The sequence below is a fragment of the Stenella coeruleoalba genome (genome assembly GCF_951394435.1).
Source record: "Stenella coeruleoalba genome assembly, chromosome: 11".
NCBI classification, from domain to species: Eukaryota; Metazoa; Chordata; class Mammalia; order Artiodactyla; family Delphinidae; genus Stenella; species Stenella coeruleoalba.
Window position 1 is genome coordinate 14,463,279 of NC_137157.1, and position 19,023 is coordinate 14,482,301.

At 47.7% G+C, this 19,023-nt stretch overlaps 2 protein-coding genes across 4 annotated transcripts in view; one reads left to right on the forward strand and one right to left on the reverse strand.

Annotated features, from left to right (window-relative positions):
* Window positions 1-14,362, reverse strand: part of TIMP3 (TIMP metallopeptidase inhibitor 3) — a 57,178-nt gene extending 42,816 nt beyond the window's left edge. Inside the window, exon 1 of the mRNA XM_079935836.1 lies at window positions 13,875-14,362. Coding sequence (XP_079791962.1) covers window positions 13,875-13,995 — 121 coding nt within the window. The 5' untranslated portion in view covers window positions 13,996-14,362. The remainder of the gene's footprint in view (window positions 1-13,874) is intronic.
* Window positions 1-19,023, forward strand: part of SYN3 (synapsin III) — a 428,731-nt gene that overhangs the window by 173,325 nt on the left and 236,383 nt on the right. The gene's annotated exons all lie outside the window — the stretch shown is intronic.

The window sequence follows — 19,023 nt, forward strand, 5'->3', positions numbered from 1 at the left end:
TAATCCTCTCAGCCTCCTCCCTGCAATTAGGCACATACCACTTTCCAACCTGGTACACTGACCTCGCCCAACTGGGAAGGCAGAAAGGACAAGTGTTCTTCCCACCCTCCTCCACTGGGCCAGGAATTTGGCCTTCGTGGGCTAGAGCAGCCTGGGATCAGCCAAGCCAGAGGAGATGTGCATATTTTGCCTGGACCCTTCAATCAGTGCTGGAGTCCAGAGCCTTCCTGTTCTGGTCATTACGGGCAGCAGAGCGAGGCAGAAAGTGCTAGGAATCAACAGGGTTGTGATCCAGGCAGTACAGTGCGATGGTAAAGAAAGACCATGAACCAGGGAACAGACATCCCAACTCAAATACTAGCTGTGCCATTGTGTGGCTGGGTGACCTTGGGCATAAGTTGTGATTAAGAGCTCAGACTCTGGAGTCAGGCAGGCTGGGCTCAAATCTTGACCCCACCATACTAGCGGCATTTTAGGCAAGTTACGTAGCCTCTCTCAGCCTCAGTTTTCCCATCTGTAAAGTGGAATGATGGTGATCATGATAATAATAATAATTCCTAATATGAAAGTTTATATTAAATAGTAGAATTAATATAATATGTATATAAAGTTCTTAGAACAGCTGTCAATAAATATTAGCCACTTTAATATTTAATCCCTCTAAACCGAGATCGTTTCATCTGCAAAACGGAAATAACACTGCCTTCTCATTGGGTGGTTATGAGAGTTTAAGGAGATAATGCATGAAAAGGTCTTAGAATATAAAAATGATTTAATAAATGTTAGATATCATCAAATAGTACTGTTTTTCTATTTCCAGCTCTATCTCTTATGCCAACCTCCTCTACCTTTCTGGATCTCAGTTCCCCATTTGTCAAGTGAGAGTAGGAGTCAGATGGCTTCTACAGTATCACAACACAGGGACCTGTGGCCTGAAAGTCACTTGTAGCAAAGCTGAGTCAGTAGCCCCAGTGTACCTCCAGTTTCCCCACATCTCTGTGCACAGCTCATAAAAAAAGGAGAGAAAAAAGATGGCTTGCATTCACATATCCTGTCTTGACTTGCACTGTCCTATTAATGAGGTGGCCATTAACCACAGGTGGATATTAAGCACTTGAAATGTGACTAGTCCAATCTGAGATGTGCTATGAGTGTAAAATACATATTGGATTTCAAAAACTTAAAAAATTGAAACCCCATTAATAATGTTTTAAATTGATGACATGTTGGAAAGATAATATTTTGGAATATCGGATTAAGAACAGTATTAAAATTAACGTCATGGGTTTTTTTTTCCTTTTTTCAAAAGCGGCTACAAGAAAATTTAAAATTACATACATGGCCCACGTTTGAGGCACGCAGTATTATTTCTCCCAGAAGGTGCGGGTCTAGCCTTACCCTTTCCACATCCCTGCTTGTGCGTTGCCCAGTAAGAAACTCTTCTCTCAGGAATACCAAAGGAATTTGAACTATTTGGAGTTAACTTTTTTAAACAAAAGAAAACACAGATGTTAACTGTCCAGGTGGGGCATTAAATTTTAAGAGCCTCTAGGAATCTCCTCTGGCTTAAAGGGGCCCTGAATAAATAAAATCCGTCAAGCTGCCAAAGCTCCCATGATGTAAGCACCCAAGGTTCAACATCTGCACTTTGGTTTCCCAGACGTCTCACCCTTCTCTATTTGGAAAAGGATGGGCAATAGCTTCGGTTGTATTTCCCAAGACAACCGCCACTGTTTAGCACACTATCTGCTATCTTAGCAGCTTAGAACAGCGTTTTTTCATTGAGCTGGTTGTGCCCAGCATGTCAAAATTGGTTTTCCTTTTGTCTCTCTCTCTCTTTGACACACACGCAAGCTAAGTGCACCATTGCCTGGAAAGGCTGGAAGGCTCTCTTCCTCGAATGCCCTCATTCATTCAAGATACTTTTTTTTTTTTTAATTTATTTTTTTGACTGCTTTGGGTCTTTATTGCTGTGCACGGGCGTTCTCTAGTTGTGGTGAGAGGGGGCTGCTCTTCGTTGCGGTGCGCGGGCTTCTCATTGTGGTGGCTTCTCTTGTTGCGGGGCATGGGTCTAGGCGCGCGGGCTTCAGTAGTTGTGGCGCACAGGCTCAGTAGTTGTGGCTCGTGGGCTCTAGAGCGCAGGCGCAGTAGTTGTGGTGCACGGGCTTAGTTGCTCCACGGCATGTGGGATCGTCCCGGACCAGGGCTCGAACCCGTGTCCCCTGCATTGGCAGGTGGATTCTTAACCATTGAGCTACCAGGGAAGCCCATCATTCAGGATACTTTCATTGCATGCCTACTATGCACTGGGCAATGGATGGAGAGTAGTGTGTGACTCCCTGTACTCCAGCTGGCTCACCATCTAGGGGGAGGCACCAAGTGGTAATAATATGATGGCTAATGTTTATCAAGCTCTCACTACAGGCCAGGCAGTGGGCCAAGCCGGTGACTCCCATCATCTCAATGAACTCTCCTACCACCCTAGGAGCCTAGGAGTCCTATTATGGCATCCTCCATTTTACAGATAAGCAAAAGGAGGCTGAGAAGGATTGACTTGTCCAGGATCATAAAGCTATCAATTAATGGAGCCAAGGTTTGAACCAGGCAGTCTAACTCTAGGACCTGTGCTCTTAACCACCTTAGAAAGCACAGAAAGTGTGATAACAAGTGCATGAGCAGTGTTCTCTGGGGACACAGAGGACAGGTACATCATTTTGCCTGAGAAAGCAGTTGGTCTTATTCACTCAGAGATCCTACAACCCAAAGGAAATTCAAGAGATTATCTGGACTCAAGGTCACAAAGTTGGTGATCCATAGGGCTGCAGCTGGCCCAGGGACATGTTTTGTTTGGCTCACGCGTGTGTACGTGTGTGTGTTTCTTTTTAATTGTGCCAGCATTTAAAAATCAGATTTCACGTTAAAATCTTGGATTTCTAGCTTGTCCTAAGAGACTGGAAATCTGGCAGCACTGGACTCACATTCTGATAGATTGGAGCTGGACAGCAGCTGTGCCCTTCTGAAGGGACATGAACTATTCAGTTCTCCATAGTCGTCACCATTCTCTATCACTCCCCCCAATTCCAAAGCCAAAGATAATTCGCTAATTTCATCATATTTGCCCACTGTTTTGTTGTTTGTCGTATAATAAAGAAATAATTTTTAGTACCCATTCATTACTCCAAAGTGGGAAAAAAAGAGAGTGGGGAAACATGTTTTTTGGTAGACGTGAGTAATAATTCAATATGTTTAACATGCAGATATGCAGCTTCCAATGACTGGCCTCTGTAGGCATTTGGTTTATGATCTGACCTAGATGAGAGCTGAGGAAACCCACGCCAAACGAGAAGCAATCAGGAATGAACTGGAATCCACACCCACACCCATTTGTTCAGAACTGCATCCCAGAGAACAACCTGGATGTTGTTAGGGTTCTCTCACATCTCTCAGTCCTTCTGCTGGGTATTTCTATCAGGAAGCCACAGTCGCAAGATCTTTGGGGGTCCCTGTCCTATTGTTGGAGAAGGGAGTGCACTGCAGTTGCTCAGTAGGGCACATGTTTGATCAGGGTCTTCCAAACCCCCTCCTCATCCATTTAAACAAAGGTTCCATCAGATGACACACATCTTAATCACAGGTCTTTATACGAGCCAGTCTTCCATGAGGGGAGTTTTCTCAGATAGGGATGTTTGAGCCAAGCCGTGAATCAAATTTTCTGGAGCAAGGGGCTGCTCCGGTAGACCATGGATCAGGAAGGCCTTGTTCCCATGAGCACTGAGTCTCAGTCCCACCTCTTCTCTGTCAGCTTCAGTAGTGGTGTTAATGGGGTTCAAAAGAATTTTTACCAAGCCCTCCAGTGATCAACGACAGACACTGAAGTGACCTTGATTTTTAATTCTAGCCATCAGTTAGGTCTGCAGGTTTGCTATGTGTTTGGCACATCAGCTCTGCTTCAACAGGAAGTCTGGTGGTCAAATATGTCATCTGATAAAGTGCATCGGCTCATTAGCGGTTTTGTTCAGACGAAGCCCTCATCTGCTTTCATAACCACAGAGATCCTAGCTCTTGTCTTCATAGACCACATTTCTAAAGAACTTACCTCCTAAAAGGTGTTGTTGATGGATTTAGGTGCTCGATTATTCAGAGAGAGAGCCCCTTCCAAAGGAACTTAGAGCCAGAAATACTTGACGCATAGTAGGCATTCAGGAAAATATCAGTCACCATAAATACAGGTGGGGAGCAAGTGCACACACACCACATAGGCCAGTCCTGCTGTATCACAGATGGGAGCCTGAAATCCAGGGAGGCTGACGTCACCAAGGTGATCCTAGAATCAGGAGGAGACCTAGAGCTAGACCCCAGGTGTCCTGACTCCCAGCCAGTGCTCACTCCTGGACACTGCACATCTCCCAACCCTGGGTTAGATGGGGAGGGGGCTATGGACTTGATATTCAAGTTCAATATCACCATTTCCCAGGCCCTCCCATTGACTACCCCAGCATCTTCCCCCTGTGACTACCAGAGGCAAACGTGCTGAAGCAGTCTGAAGAGGGATGGGAGGCACCTGACCCTGGAAAAGAGTGAAGGACTTGGCCTTGAAAGAAGTTGGTTCCAATCCCAATTCCATGTATCAGCTGTGTGGCCGAGCTCCTGAACCACACTAATTCTCACTGTCCACCCCTGTTAAACGGGAACGATGACCCCTCACTGTCCTGCTTTCCTCAGTGGGAATGTTGTGATAATCAAATAAGATCAAGTAGACTTAAGACTCTAAAATGTGGAGAATCGTGAAAATATAGAGCAGGAACTTCACTTTTCTGTCCTGTGGGAGGCAGTGGGACAAAGTGGAAAAGCATTAGACTTGGGTGGGACGGGGTCTCAAGCTGTGATTTTGAAACGCAGCTCTCTGTATGTGACCCTGGAACACATCCTGTCTCCTCTCAGAGCCCCATTTTCCTCACCAGTAATAAAGTGAGAATGCCCCCTTTGCCACATAATATAACAACACTACTACTAAAAGCTAACATCTGTTGAGCTTTTGGTATGTGGCAGATTCTGTACTAAACATTTTCCCTGAATTTTTTCACTTAATCACCAACCCAGTGTGGTACATACTATTATTCCCCCTATTTTGCCGATGAGGAAACTGAGGCCAGAGAACTTAACCACACTAGGTGAGCAGCAGAGCTCACAACAGGTACTGTGTTTCCAAATCTCAAAGGCTATGAGTCCATTCGTGATGATCAGGTCTAAATCAAAAGGAGATCCGTCCTAACTCATGAACTGCAAGCACCTTAGCCAAACACCATGAGCCTTCACGTCACGAAACCACATCCTCATGAAGCCTGACCCAGGTTACGAGGCTCACCTTCCCCACGCTCTAACCTGGGGATTGCAAGAGCTCTGAGATTTCTGAATGAACAGTGCTTCTCTGCAGGCAACTGAGCTACCTGGTGCCCGGCGCCCTCATTCTGAGAGGGTTCAAAGATGGCCGGGGGGTGGGGGGGATAAATAACTGCCAACTAATATTCAAAGTCTCAGGTTCCAGAATGGAACCTGGTCTGCTCTGGATTTCCCCTCTCCCCGCCCTCCCCACCCTCTGTCATCCAAGGACTCTATTTTTCCACCCGCTAGACTTTCCCTTGGGCTCTCTGAAGCCAACCTTTCCGCTTTCCTTCCCTTCCCCACCCCCACAAAAAGCAGGTGGCTGCAGGCCTGGGAATACTTAAGGTCTCTACTCCCTGCACCGTGGATGCCACCATTAGGTGACAGGCTTTACGAGAACATAAATCATAACTGGGTGTTGGGCAGCATGGACCGTCACTTCTGTGGCAGCCGGACCACTCCAGCCTCGCGGATGGCTTCTAAAGGCATCAGGAAAAGTTGTCCTGGCCCCCTCCCCTCCTCTAGACACTAGTTTTTTAGCAACCAAGTAAAAAGGCCTCTTAGTTCCACTGCGGCTGGGATAGACACCTTGTGACCTCCTGTCAAACGCTATTTAGTGAGTTCCTTTAGCTAGAGTCAGTACTCATCGGCTCCAGCCTGTCAGAGATTAACACAGAAAAACAGATCAACAGGAGGAGCCCATGTCACCCCCTCTGAATGGCTAGGCAACTCAAGCAGGACACATCGGCTACCCCCCACCTCCACCAGCCCTGTTCTCAGCGCTGTGGGCAACCTAGAAATCGGCAAGGGTGGGAGATGTGTGGACCTGCCCACAGGAGGAGAGGTGGCAAACTGGTGTGAAAGAAAAGAGCCATTCCCAGAGGGTGAAGAACAGCAGTCTACAAGGGGTCCGTGAGCTCTTTTCAGCACCTCAGTGAACCAGCCCAAATCATACACTGCCATCATCCAATAACCCATGAGAATGCTTCCCAGGCTTAGGCAAACACCAAGTTTCTTTGCTTTGGGCTGCAGTTAACTGTATTAGCTGATTATATCAGAATAATGACTGGCTATGGTCAGCAGTGACACACATAGTTTAACTGGTTTTTGTAGTGGAAAAATAATCAACACCCAAGACATGAAGTTGTGATTTTCCAAACATGAAATCCATTGAAGGAAAATTAATAAAAATAGTCCGTGGTGTTGAAAAGGCTGTGAACTGCTGATTAAGTGGAAAGAGTACTTGGTTAGGAATTCGACATAGGGTGTGAGGCTTGGTTTTGTTAGGGCTGTACTGTAATAAACCCGGGGGTGGCAGGGGAGGCAGGGGCTGCAGAGGCTGGCTATGGAAGAAAATCAAAGAGAAGCATATGGAGGAGAACCCCAACAGCAGGGAATCAGAAAACCAAGGTGGGGAAGTTACAAAAGGAGTAGCATCTTCTCAAATCCAAAGAGTCCTAGCTCTTAGTCTATACTGATGTGGACACAGATTTGGAGGTAGACTAAGCAAATGTAGGTTCTGGTTCATCTGTTTCTTAGTGGTGTGATCTTGGGTGAGTGATTTCACCTCTCTGGCCTCACCAGGCAGCTGGGGTGGGCAGTCTCCACCTGGTAGGATTACTGATATGCCAAAAAGGAGATTTTTCTTTGGGAGGGTGGTGGCGTATTATGTCCAGAAGGTGGGGCTGGACTTATCAAGTAATGCAGAGAACATAGCAGATGCCTCCTCTCTTAGGAGGGTTAGATGCATCCCTCTGGGTAGTACACAGCCCTTAGGTCAACCCAAGAATAACCTCTCTGGGAATTTCCCAAGCAGGTCTGAAGAATTGTGTTTGCCTAAAGGTGGTGTTTTTCGACATGTTTAAAATTTGGTCAAGGTGTGATTATTCTGCACCAGTGCCAGGAAGTGGTCAGGAAAAAGGAACCAAGTGAGATGCGGAGAATAAGAAGTTAAGCAAGGGGTATTCAAAATTGAGGGGAGGGCATGGGCCAAGACCCAGAGAGAGAATGGGAACAGCTGGAGCTAGAAGGGCCAGTGATGATGACAAAGGTAGGCAGAGGCCAGACTGGCCATTGTTGCAGCCATTTTATGACACTTTATCCCAAGAGTCCACTGAAAGATTTTAATCACAACAGTGACATTCTCTCTTAAACTAGCCCTTCTAGCTCCCATCAAGATGAGACTCCAGCATCTTTTCTTGGCCAGGACCCACCCTGCCCCCTCTCCACTGTCCGTCTCCATCCTATGGCCATCCCACCACTCTCATCCAAGCGCCATCCAAATTGAATGACAAGGGGAGAAGGGGGACAAAGGGATGAGTCCCCTTGCTGCCACCATGAGCCTGGCCAGGCCTATTCAACTAGGGGACATCTTTGAGCCAGCAAATAAGACCCTGTGCACGGCACAGATGTCTTCAAAACACGAACCTGGGTTCATGTCAAATCCTGAAGTCAAGCAGCTTAGTGTAATGAAAGGCCCATTGCTTCGTATTAGAGCAAAATAAAAATAAAACCATTTGCAAATGAATTAATACAAAACTGCAACAAGTCAAAGGCCATGGCTTTCCTGGCACGTAAGTAAGCCCCATTCTCCCTACAAAAATACTCCCATCAACTTGGTCTAAGTAGCCTTAATATTGCTCCCTGTCAAAGGGATAAAGGGACAAGCAAAAAGGGAAAAAAAACTCAGAAAGTCAATAAAATTCATAAATTGTTTTCCCATTTGAAAGAAGCATGAAAGTATCTCCAGCACAGGGCTATAGTAGTTCCTCCATCTCTGCATGTTGCATATCTGAAAAGAACTGTGTTACACAGCCGTTCTGGACGGCAAATTGTCAGGAACTGTTCACACATACTTTATGTCCAATAATTCCAAATTGTATGTTTGCCATAGAGAAATATCCATGCATACGAACAAGAGGATTGTACGATGACTACTTGCTGTAGTGCTCTTTGTGAGGATGAAAAGCTGTTAGAAACCTAAATATCTACCAGTAGGGGAATGGCTAAATAAATATATACCTATACCTATAGGGCTATTATATTATTATAGTAATAAAATAGTATATAACAATATATAATATGATACATAATGTAATGTAATATATAGTATAGTAGTTGATTATATTTTAGAGCGAGGCTGCAGGGGTTTAAATACAGGCTCTGCAGCAACCTTGAACAAGTTACCTAATTTTTCTAAGCCTCAATTTCCTCATCTGTAAAATGGAGACAACAGTAGCATACCTGCCTCATATGACTTTTGAGAGAATTAAATGAGTTAATTCATGTTAATTATTTAGAATGGTGCCTGGCACGTAGTAATCACTCCATAATTAGTTTTTAAAATGTATAACCCTATGGAATTCTATACATTAAAAAAAATGTAGTAGATCTATATGTATATTAACTGAGAACAACCTAACACATTGTTCATTGAAAAACAGTAGAATGCTATATTGGTATTCCACTATTTATAGTGTTCTACCACTCATGTTTCCAAGGGAAAAAGCTACTATAAATTTTCTATGAGGGGCTTCCCTGGTGGCGCAGTGGTTGAGAGTCCGCCTGCCGCTGCAGGGGACACGGGTTCGTGCCTCAGTCCAGGAGGATCCCACATGCCGCGGAGCGGCTGGGCCCGTGAGCCATGGCCGCTGAGCCTGCGCATCCGGAGCCTGTGCTCCACAACGGGAGAGGCCACAACAGTGAGAGGCCCGTGTACCGCAAAAAAAAAAAAAAATTTCTATGAGTACCTATGTATGTAAATGCATAGGGAAGTGAGTAGAATTAGAGGAAGTGATCAAAAAGGACTTCATTCACCCTTATCTGATTTTAGATAGATGATAGATAGATAGATATGGATGGATGGATGATGGGTGGATGGATAGATGGGTGGATATCAATGTACACACAGATACACACACACATAGTCATAGAATGTATCCATACTATCCTTGTAATTTTTAAAATGTGGATAAAAATTAAAGGTCCGAGGACGTACAGATTATTATTCCCCTTTTATAAATGAAGAGACTAAAGCTTAAAGATGCCCAGTAACATGCTTAAGTGCATACAGCCAACAAGCCCCAGAGGAAGGATTTAAGCCCAGCTCTGCCCATGCCACAGCCTTTCTACCACCGCACACTGCCTCTCCAGGCCACCCAGGAGTTGACTATGACAAAGGCTAGAAGAAAGGGCCTCCTTGTCCATACTGGCTGGAATGGTAAAAGCTAAATGCAATGGAGAATTGTGTTGTTGTTTTTGTTTTTAATTAATGAACCTTTTGGAATGTGCCATTCAGCAGTGGAGCTGAATGGTCCCTGCTGTTCCTGCAAAACAAACAAAAGTCCCTCCACCCAAGCCACTTTTGTGGCCACTTTTCTAGCCTTATCTATCCAGGGACTGTGAAAGGGACACAACTGTGGGAGGGGCACCTTCTCCAGCCAGCCCAGCACCCAGTCTCCTGACTCTCTCTGGTTTTCCTCCCATCATACTAGGAGTCTGCATAGACTGGGCACCTCACCCTGGGAGGCCCCCATTCATCCCCACCGGGAAGGGTAAGAGTATTGAAGGCCAAGATCTCTTGTCCCCATTAGCTTTGCTTTTTCCTGGGCCTCAGTGAGACAAATCGAGTCTTTTTTTTACTTTGTCTTGGTGGTTTTGAGGGTCTCTTCCAGTTCTAATAGCCAAAGAACATTAGAAATTTTCCTTTAATTTTCTGTATTTATACCCTAATATGATGAGGACGATGGTAATTAGTTCTCAGTCCCATAAGATGATGTTTAACTAAAACCTCTGGCCATTTTGGCTGTCTTCATATTTCTAAGGAAAACTCCCCAAATAGATAAGTAAGGCATTCTTCAGATGTTAACTCTCCATTTCATCCTGGTCCTAGGAAGCGTCGTCTGCCTTAGAATATCAAGGGTAATTGAAAGTTGAAAAGTTTTGGAAGAATGGCGTAACTAAGAATGGCTTTAGCCTTACCATACAGTAACTGGGTGACCTTGAGCAAGCACAGTCCCTCTCAGACTCAGTGTTTTCCTTTGAAAAAAATAGGTGTAATACCTACTCTTGAAGCTGCTGGGTTGATGAAAGACACGGGATCTGGGAAGTGCTTGAACCTAGTGGGAGTCTGCGAGATGTCCCTTCCCTCCTTCTACAAACAGCAGCTCTCCTCTTTCCAGAGTTACTAAGATGTCGACAGCCTGGGTCCGCTCCCCAAGTGACTGGCTCCTCTCTGAAGTCTGATCCTTTTTATTTTCCTTAAGTCACAAAGCCCAGTGTAAAGTGTAATTGCGTGTTTGTGAGTGAGAGAGAATAGATCAGGCTTCTTTGAAAATGGCTTCTTTGCTAAAACCACAACCTCAGATCTGATACCAAAAGAATCTGCTGGCACTGGTCCCTGTCAAAACAATTCGGAGACATCCAGAGACCATCCTCCAGAGCTGGCAGTGGGCCCCCAAGCTGAGCCTCACTCTCGAATTCCCAACAGGCTCAGGCTCAGGGGGCAGGCCCCCAGCACTCTATCGCACAGCCCCATGCTTCTGTGCAAAGGAGAGCTTGGCATTCTGAAGCAAAGTTCTCTCTCTCTACTGCTCCCGCCCCCTGCAGAAACCACACAGACACACGCACGCAGGCACAGGCACACACACCCCAATTTTCAGAAGGCTCTTGGCACTGCCCACCCCTTCCTTAGCTGGACAGAGCTGTGGAGCAGAAAGCAGGCCAAGACTGCCTTCTTCATTCCTAGTCCCCCCCCTTCCCTCCTCCAGAGTCAAGGTTTTGTCAAGAGTTTCAGGGGCAACCACTGGTGGGGAGGGGGCTGCAGACATCGTAGCTGCTGCCAAGTCCTTTTCTTTCTGTCACAGTATGTTTTATAAGCCCGCATGTAGTTTATTCTTCTAAACGCTTCGCTAGGGTGCAAGGCCTGGAGTTGCCATAGCAACGCCTTTTAACTCCTCCTCATCCAGAAGGCAATGCCAATCCCCAGGGCTTTGGGGGAGAAAGGCAAAAAGAGACACCTGTGGATGAGGAGAAAGGAGAGGGAAGGCCATAGGGGATTCCTTAGAGAGGGCCTTCACCCAGCAACATGGCACCCGGCCACGAAGAGAAAAGAGCCAGGAAGGTCCTGGAAGAGGAAGCTGGTGGGCTGGCGTAAGCATTTTTCATGGACGACAGTATTGATTGGTGGGGTCGTAGGGGTTAAGGGGAATGGAAACGTCTACACATTTCCTTCAGGGAGAGAACAGGCCGACATCAACCCAGACAGACTGGAAACCAGAAGGGCTGTGAGCTAGGAATACTGGGAGCCACCTACTGGACGCCAGCAGGGGACTGTAAGGCAGCAGAGGTCAACAAGCCGGCAGCCCACATCCACACCTCCCATTTTTAAAAGCATTATCTCATCCTTGCCACTAGTGCAGTGCACCAAACTGAGGCACAACAGTTTTGGATCAGTGCCAGCAGTATCGAAGTTTTTTTGTTTCTTTTTTATTTTTGCTACCATAATGTTCTTGTCTTTGGGTACTTCCTGGTAACTTTGCTTTTCTCTGGGCAGTCTACTGAGGAGGGGGATGTGGGAGGATTTCTTAAATAAATCCAGAGAAATTACAAGAAACTTTCTGTATTAGCCCAGACACACAGCAGGAAACCTAAGCAGTGAACAGAGTCAGGCAGTGGCCCCCCTGGAAGCGGTCCCCTTGCTCCTGTTTCCTCTCTTCCCTGGTAAACTTCCAGGGTGGAAACCCAAAAGCCAAGAGCAAGGGGGAGGCATGAGGTCTCCCTCTCCCCACACACCAAAATCCAAGGGAACACACCCAAGCCATTGTCAAGTGGGGACGACGCCCTGACTCCAGCTGGCTCCGGGCCCCAACTATGTGCTCTTCCCTGAGCAAGACCAGAGCCCGCTGCCACCACCAGCAGCTCCCAGCGTTACTCAGGCGGGAGTGACACCCACGGGGTGAGGGCTGTCAGAGGAGGAGAAAGAAAAGCTTCCAGCCCTCAGGCAGCCCCAGAGAATCCTTCCAGGCAATCCACAAACCCAGGGGCCAGTCAGGTTCCCCAGGGAGAGGGAAAGGTGTACAACACAGGCCCCAGGAAACCACTAACACGAGTGACCCCAGGCCACACAAACGCCCGTGCCTGCCGACTGGACTGACCTGCTCAGCACAGCTACCTCCCTTGCTTCTCCTAGGCCCGCCAGGCCCACCAGCGGCGCCTCTCCCCGCCAGGCCCCTGCCTCCCCGCCCCCCTCCCCTGCAAGCACATTTGTGGAGGCCCACACCAGGACCCAGTGGAAAATTTCTTTCCCCTTTATGACTGTCCTTAAAACACACACGCTCCATTCTTCACCTCTGAATCTGCACAGGCAGAGGGTGGCTAGACTGTGTCCTACCGCACCCCCCAGCCTGTGTACACACACACACACACACACACACACACACACACACACACACACACACACACACACACACACACACACACACAGAGCAAGGGCCACTGGACTTGCATGCCTTATGAGCTGGAAAGGAGACGAGAGATGTTTTCCAGCTGCTACTCCACCTCTAGCCAACCATGCACAAGTGTCCCGAACACTCCCAAACAAGTTCTCCCAAGGGCACACTCTCAAGGCCGTTGATACGGTTCTACTTCTTACTGAGTCTCTAATCAAGACACTAAGTCCGATTTGGAATAGTCACCATGATGTGACCCTTGGCATCTTTTTTCTTTTGGTGACAAATCTGTTTTCCACTGCTCAGTCTCCCCCTCCCCACACACATTCAAGGAAAAGAAATAGCCTTCCTGTGAATTCTCACAGCTATGTGATAAGTGATCCCTCACACACGCCACCTCCTGCTTGCTATCAACACTCTCAAATACAGTTCCTCCGGGGAGGGTCAACCCCACCGCTTTCTTCTCATTTTTCCCCTTAAATCCACCCAAACTTGGCAGTCCAAGAAGCTCAGTTAGCACTTGCCTAGGGAGTGTGAGGCGGGGTTAGGTCTCAGTGAAAAGAATGAACTTAGTGGGGAGATGGTGAAAACTCAGAAAACTTCAAGTTTCTCTCTCCTGCAACTTTCCCTGCACATGGCTGGCAACTTTCTTTCTTTCTTTTTTTAACTATTCATCATCCCAGCACTTTAGTTGGCATTCTAAGTTTTAGAAACACTCTCCCCACCTTTCTCCCTCAGCCTGTCCTGTGAGAGTGAAAAGGGAAAATTTCAAGATGTCAAAAGGACCGGTAAGGACCTCACGCCCTAAAAGAGCATGGCTGCAAGGGGTTCACGCAGCCTCTGTGGGTTTCTCTGCAGGGCATCTCCCCCCTCGGTCATGCCGGAACCCCTGCCCCAGGAACCTGAGTATCCCCACCTCGTCCCAAGCCCAGGCCGAGAAAAGGAGCGGGGCTCGCCATGCCACCCGGAGCAGCGCCCAAGTCCGGGCTGCAGCGCGCGAGCTGGCACCGCGGGGGCTCTGGCGGGGACACCGGGAGCGCTTACCGATGTCAGAGTTGCAGAAGGCGTCCTGGGGGTGGCTGGGCGAGCATGTGCATGCCTCGGCGCCCCAGTCCCCCAGACTCCAGCTGCCCAGGAGCACGACGAGCCCGAGCCAGGGAGTCATTGCCGCTGCCGCTGCCGCTGCTGGCCTCTCCAAAGTTGCCTTGCGCGCCGCCGGCGGGGTCGCCGCAGCCTGAGCTCACCCGCCCTCCCTTGCGGGGCAACTTTGGCTTCGGGCGCGCCGCCCTCCGAGTGCCCAGCGGGACGGGATGGGGTGCGGCGAGGCTGCCTCGGCGCTGGCGCACGACTGGGCGGGTGGGCAATCTCTCCGGGCGAAGCAGCGGGAGCTGGAGCAGGAGCCGGAGGAGCAGGAGGAGGAGAAGCTGTCCGAGCGTCCGCCCACTGCCTGCTCTACGCGGTAGCCCGGCGGCCGAGTGATATAGCGCGGGTCCCCCGGGCACCCCCTCTCGGGCGCGCGAGGCCCGCCGTCTCGGACCAATGGCAGAGCCGCATTACCTCATCGGCCCTCCAAAAAAGGGGCGGGGCCGGGGGCGCGGGGCGACGGGGCGGGGCCGCCCGTACCGTTCAGATCCTTATAGGGAATAATGCAGCTGTGGGCACGCGAGTGGGTGGGCTGGACGCGCCTCCGAGACGCACTGGCAGAGGGGCCCTCCGAGCGGCGCCCCCGTGCCCTTCCCGCCTGCACCCTAGCCACACGCCCACCCCGCCCTCTGGACGCCTCTGACCCAAACCGGAATCAACTACCACCAACCCCTTGGCAGGTCAGAGGTGGCCCTGTCCCGGAGGCCTTGACTGCGCCTGGTGGAAAGGATAGGCAAAGGCTAACTCTCTACCTTCTCTGGAGAGAGCAGGGTCAGAAGGGAAAGAAGCAGGTTGATGACCATCCCCCATACACTCCCACCCCTTGTCGCCTCCCCTGACTTTCCTGTCCACGAGGAAGCCATCTGCCTTTTGGAGCTGGCTGTAATAAAAAGTTGTTTCCTGGGCTCAGGCAGAGTAAATTGTGAAGTCATTCAACAAACACTGTTCTGGATGCTGGGATGAGCAAAACAAACTCTTTGCTCCCTTGGAACTTGAAGGCAATACATCAGTAAATACATGAGTACATAGGGTGATTTTCTAAGGTAATAGTGCCATGAAGAAAACAAAACAGAGTAATGGGTTAGAAATGACTGGGGAGGGTGCTGCTGTCTATGGGATAGTAAGGAAAAGTCTGTCTGAGGAGGTGACATCCTGGCTGAGATGTGAACAAGAAGCCTCAGCCATGTGTCAGTCTGGAAGGAGAGAACAGCAAGTGCGAAGTCCCTGAGCCTATTTGAAAAACAATAAGTAGAAAGGGCGGGCGGAAATGGTAACTCCACCTAGGGCAGACAGGTCTCCATCCTTCAGCAAGGAACTTGAGGGTGAACTGATCCAAAACTGGGATAAAACCGGATCCTGGAGAACTGTCCAGGATCTGAGACTATGAGCTATAATAGATAACTGCTAATAACTAATACTGTGAGTATTCTTATTATTCAGTAACATCTTGATTCTGCCTTATATTTTCCATATCTCACCTCATTACATCTCACAGTAATCCTTTTAGATAGGAAAAACACCAAGTATTATACACACTTTCCAGATGAGGAAACTGGCACGGAAAAGTGACATTACTTGGCAACCAGCCAGGAACTCAGTTCACTCATTCCCACCTTAAGAGAGGCTTTTATTTTCTTGGACTTGAGCAGCAGTTTGCTTTAACTGTGCAAATGCCCTTTTGCAGCTGGAGCCTTCTATCGTTCTATTCTTGGGTCGCTCTCACTTTCGCTCCCAACTCATCCCATTTGGAAAGAGACTTAAATGATTTGGCAATAGAAATGCTAGAAGTTTGGAACAAAATAAGGACTAGGAAGTACTGCTCAGAAATGCAAGTTCAATCTCTTTCTCAGAAACTCCTCTGTTTACACCTCAGAGAAGTGACATTGGAATGGGAGAATCAGAAAATTTCACTGGAAATGGTATTTCCAAGAACATTTTTTAAGCTCCTTTTTTCCTCTTAAAAATTTTAGCTATAAGGAAGGGAATCTAGTTTCCACATTTTTCTGTCTTGTCCCCTTCCCAACTTTCAAGACCCTTCCCACCTTAACTAACTATAGCTCGACCTAGAGAGAGCTTTCCTTCTCTCGGTGTTTACTTTAGAACTTTGCTCCTTGTTTCGTGGGATCTAGTTGTACTATTTCCCCAACCACACTAGAAAGACTTGGGGGCCTGAGATATTTGGCCACACTGCTTTTTAGCCCTCAGAGTGCAAAATTGGGTCCCTGGAGACATGGATATGGGTGTGGCCAGCAACCCATTGAGTCTTGAGCAGTGGATGCTCTGTATGCCACTCCAAGGATCCAGGTTGAATGAGGGCATACTTGGTCGGATTTTAGAGTTTCATTTATCCCTGCACGGTGCCAGTCATGTGGAAGGTTTTATAAGCCTTTCCAGACCAAATCCACTTTGGATAAGCATCTTACGTGTAGAGGTCTTCTCTTCTCTCTTTTCTTCTCACTTTAATGTTTTGTCCAAATTACCAGTAGTTTTTCCAAGGGAAGGCTTGCCGAGAATATGAGTATCAGAAATAACTTTTGCTGCACTTCAAGCAGCAGGTTCTGTATAGAAAACATCTGAAGCTTTTGATTATGGCAGCTCCTTAATTATGTAAGTGTGAGAGCAAACAGATTGTTTTCCAAGCTGAAAGGTAATAAAATTGCCTTTTGGTTTATTTCCTCTCTCTCCCTATCCTAAGCTGGGCCAGTGTCTTTGGAGTTCAGCTTCCCTTTCAGTTGGGAAATTCTCCCTAATGTCTAACCTGAGGGGACTTCCTTTGCCCATCCATGTGAGGTCAGCTCAGTCCTCACGTTGAGGAAAAGAGAAAGCAAGCTTCGTGAATCCTTGTAGAGGGGAGCCTTACCGCTGGGGTCAGGCCCTCCAGCAAGCAGACCTCACAGCCATCAATCTGGATGTCGTGGTGTCCATGGACCTATAATATGTAAGAATTGCTTTTTCAAGGCCACTTCAGAAGCTAGATGGAGTGGGCCTGGGGCTAATGGTAAGAATGAAGATATCGGCTCCCCACTTTCTCTTGACAGCTAAGGACAATGATAGATTTATAAACCCCAGAAGAACTGAAGAAATTTCTAAATCTGTCTTGTCCACCCCCCTTCCTTTCGAGTTCCAGGATGCTAGAATCTATGGAAGTCTTTTATATTAGAGGTCCTGAAAAATGACCTCAGAGACTACCCATCCTCATTTTATAGTTGGGGAAAATAAGGTTCAGCCAGGGGAAGGAATTTGCCCAGAGTCTCACGGTTAGCTCGTGGCAGAGCCAAGATTTTGCTGCGGCTGCCTGATTCCTTACCTGGGCTCTCTCCCACCCACTCATGGGCCTCAGTCCCCGCCAGCTGCAGCACGTGACCTAACGTTTATACTCTTCTGCAGCCACTCGCAGTCCTGAATCTGCATTTCAGATCTATAGATGAGTTTCGGAGTCCCTTTGCACAGTGCCTAAGAAGTAGAGAATTCTGCCTGCACTGACTAAATCGTTCTCTGTTATAATAATCACCTCTGAGCCAATCATAATGAATACAGCTCTGTACTCCTCAGAGGTTTATCTCTTTTGTGTTTACTTTTCCCTTTCTAAATTATCTAATACCTTGTGAAAACATTTCAAACATATTGCTGCAAAGAGACACATGAAAATTTTCTTTCTGGGGGACAAAAAGAGGCTGGGGTGAAAAAAAAAAAAAAGCAGAAGACCTGAGATTTGTTCCAAAGGTTGCTGCAGAGCAGTTGTGTGTGTGGGCAAGTCACCTCACCTGTCTGGACTCAGGTTTCCTGTTTGTTGGATGAAAGATGTAACTCAGTGATCTCCAAGATCCCCCCTGGCTGGAAAGTCTCAGAATCCATGGAAAAATCTCAAGCGCAAGGTGAATGTCTCTGAAGGGAAGATAGATCTTGCCATTTAAACAGGTTTGAGACAAATCAACCCTGACGAAGACTGAAGCATGTCCATCAATCTGTCAATCAACAATGAGTTTCTATTCTGCTTTCTGCTCTCTCCTCCAAGACTCAGGCTGAAAACAAAGATTGTGATGGCAAAGGCATAGGAGAGATTGAGGGTCTTGTCCCTGATAGAGCCCCACTGTAATTACTTGTTTATCTGTCTTTTTGCCTCTTGGGTCATAAGCACTAAAAGGTCAGGAAATATGCCTTTTGTTATCTCCATACCTTATTTCCAAAATTCATTGAACTTCTCTACTGCCTTAAGACCACAGCTTAAATGTCACCTCCTCCAGAAAGCCTTCTACGATTCCCATCCCCAGTCTTTGTCAACCCCCTTCCATGTTATCCTGTGCTTCTTTCTTTCACACCACTTGTCTGATTATAAAGTGATTTTTTACCTTCCTGGATTGTAAGCCCTTTGAAGACGGTGTTAGTAATAAAGATCGAGTGTTGGTAACAAAGAAGTCAATAAGTATTGGTTGAATGAATGGAATTGATTCGGCCCCACTGGCCCCTTTCCAGTATTCAGATAGGCAGGTGGTAGCTCCTTGGAGAGCTCACAGAGCCCTATCCCTCTGGCCAGTGCTAGGGGGCACTGTAAGCCAGAGAACACCCATTCCCTCAGCCTGCATCCTCAGCCAGTCTCACTGAGAAGGTGGGAGAAGCACAATTCCATGCTAGTCAGTGGTGTGTGGGTGCCTTTGAGTGGGTGAAGCTAACCCCTCCCATCTGCAGTGGCCACAAAGCTCTCAGTCAGCATCCCGCCTGGGTCCTCAGCTGCCCAGCTTCTCCACCCCCAGGCTGGCCACATGTCAACCCAAGGGGAGCTGTGCTCTCAGGAAGCTACATACTTGTGAATCATGGGTTTGTGGGGATTGGGGAGATCTGGGAACACAACAGAGGATGCCACGGTCCTACCGTTCCAGGGCAGAGCTGGCCTCTGGAAATTAAACCTAGTGAAGGTACTGACAAGATGTGAGACATTTCTGCTGCGGTGTAGGGAAACACCTCTTTTCTTTCCCGCCCCTTCTCTTCCAGACCCCAGCCTCAGTGGCTTTCCCCAAACCCACAGTCCATCTGAAAGTCATTACATTCAAAA